Genomic DNA, 2,500 nt, shown 5'->3' on the forward strand with positions numbered 1-2,500 from the left:
ACGGAATAACGAAAAACCGCAAACGGCGACCGATCGCCCTCGCGGCCCTTCCTCTGACCTTCCCGTATTTCTCAATCGCCGACACCCTCAAACTAGCTAACGCGAGTCAAGAATTCAAACGTAGGAGCCAGAGAGTCTCCTGAGCCGGGCACGCGAGCGGCAGCAAATCTCGGGAGGGAGCAATCACCGCCGGACCGCGAACTCAGCTGCGAGGGAATATGATCGCGTCCCTCGAGAGGATGAGGCAGCGGCCCCACTCGCATGACCTGCCACACTCATTCATCCGCGTGACGAAAATCATCAGGGCTCTCGTCTTGGTCACACTTGCGAGGGAAGGGCAGACGAAAGCAACGGAGCCCCCTCTCCATTCCACGCCGAGGCGAGGGCTGTCTTTCCTACCCGCCCAAGTGCCCGTCCGCAACCGACCTCCGTCACACACCTGCCCTGACCGCGCGAGTCGGGTATCAACTACTACGCTAATCCATCGATCTTTCCCCTTCACGATCTTAAATTACTCCCCACGAATCCTGGCGAGTCTAAAAATAGAACAAAAAATATCACACCCTTCAAGGAATGCACAGCGTCAACCTTTCTCCTTGCACAACAAAGCGGCTTCGGCACACACCCTTCCTACACCCGAGTCCTGAACAAAGGATCGCCTCGTTGGAACAATGCACAGAACAGCCGCTGGACGACATCACTGATATGGCATTGTCTCTCTTTCACGAGCAAATTACTCGCAAAAGGAAATAATTAACCGAGACAATAAGATGAAAAAGATCATAATACAGCATACATATTAAGGCATCAACGAAACAACAAACTATTTTTAGAAACAAAAATAAATAAACTGATGATTGCAGAAAACCAATACAAAACCAATAAAAGCTGACACGTGTAACGAGGCAGTGTCACACCCACATAGCAGCCACCAGCAGAGGGCATGATTCACAGCAAATAAACAATCATTAATCGCCAATACGTGTGAGACCTTGTTTAACGTGGCAGCAGCTGAGCCACCAAGTCACTATGCGCGAACGAACATGAACTCGGAGGAGGTGACAAAGCAAGATTACCGAGGCGTAACATCCTGCAATATCCCTAGGGAGCGAAGGAGCTGCAAATACTGTGTGCAGGGCAAATCCAGGAAGCGCTGATGCAACGCGTGGGAGGCAGGGAGGGCAAAACATATACTGTATATACATAAATATATATATATATATGCATACACACGTGCATAAACACATACACACACATACACACACAAGTATATAATTTGTATATATATATATATATATATATACATATATATATAAATATATATATATATATATATATATATATAAATATATATATATAAATATAAATACATATATATATAAATATATATATAAATATAAAAATATATATGAATATATATATATTTATATATATATAAATACATATATATATATATATATATATATATATATATATATAAACATATATATATATATATATATATATATATATATATATATATATATATATATATATAAACACACACACACACACACACTTACATCTCTATTTAACATACTTGTGCAGGTCTCTTTTTTGTACTAGCCTACGTGGTTCACCCTGTATTTAAACCTTATCTCTTTAGTAAAATATCCTGCATATCTACCTTTCCTATCAGCGCTAATTTAAGGACATCAGCCTTCTCATTTTCGGATTGCAGATAAGATAATAGGCGTAACGACTAGCATCTCATTAGCATCCCGTCGAGCACCAGTAACGGGCATCCTTTCCCCGAGGACCAACGCCACACAAGGCATGGCGAACCAGACGGAAACATACATCACCTCCTTCAGTGAGTCCTTCCACTTACCTCCTCCACATCCCGCTAAGGCTAGGATGTTCGTTCTCAAAGCTGCACCGATAAGGAAACAATTCTAACACGCTCTCTGATATTTAACATTAAAGATCACTTCACTTCCCGGGTGTAAATTAGATGCACGTCCTATCTCAGACGTTATCTAAATAACATCCAAGGGAATCTGACATCACGCGGATACACAGGCAGACAACAATGCTAGCAAAGCGTTCAACACCAACATAACCACGCAACATCCGCTAACATCACCAACATAACCACGTAACATCGGCCAACATCAGTGACTCGAATCACGAGCACAACAAGCGCACGACACGTGGAGAGGACAATTACCTGGCGGGGAAGTGGACCACGACGGGGTCATTCTTGGCGTTTCTGTGGTTGTTTCTCCTCCACATATTCTCCTTCTCGCGCCTTTTGTTCTTACGCCGTTCCTTCTGAAGGGCCCGGACCACCATTACGTTCTTTTCGCACCCGATCATCAGGTTGGGGTTTTGGCACTCCAGGGGCACCAGGGCCATGTTGCTCCCCGGGCTGTCCTTGCTGTACTTCATCGTGGAGACGCAGCGGTACCTTCACTCACACAGATCACTCTTTTCACTCACTCTAGTTGCACTTGCGGAT

General features: G+C 44.0%; 2 protein-coding genes across 3 annotated transcripts in view; both read right to left on the reverse strand.

Moving 5' to 3' along the window:
* LOC125028219 overlaps positions 1-2,500 on the reverse strand; it is a 198,610-nt gene that overhangs the window by 29,782 nt on the left and 166,328 nt on the right.
* The window catches only part of LOC125028038, a 17,480-nt gene that overhangs the window by 14,622 nt on the left and 358 nt on the right, over positions 1-2,500 (reverse strand). For both annotated transcript variants that reach the window (XM_047617309.1, XM_047617310.1), the window contains exon 1: positions 2,210-2,500. This exon is cut by the window's right edge. In XM_047617309.1, the coding sequence (XP_047473265.1) occupies positions 2,210-2,430 (221 nt within the window). In that variant the 5' untranslated portion in view covers positions 2,431-2,500. The remainder of the gene's footprint in view (positions 1-2,209) is intronic.

This window comes from Penaeus chinensis, chromosome 8 (assembly GCF_019202785.1).
Source record: "Penaeus chinensis breed Huanghai No. 1 chromosome 8, ASM1920278v2, whole genome shotgun sequence".
Classification (NCBI taxonomy): Eukaryota; Metazoa; Arthropoda; class Malacostraca; order Decapoda; family Penaeidae; genus Penaeus; species Penaeus chinensis.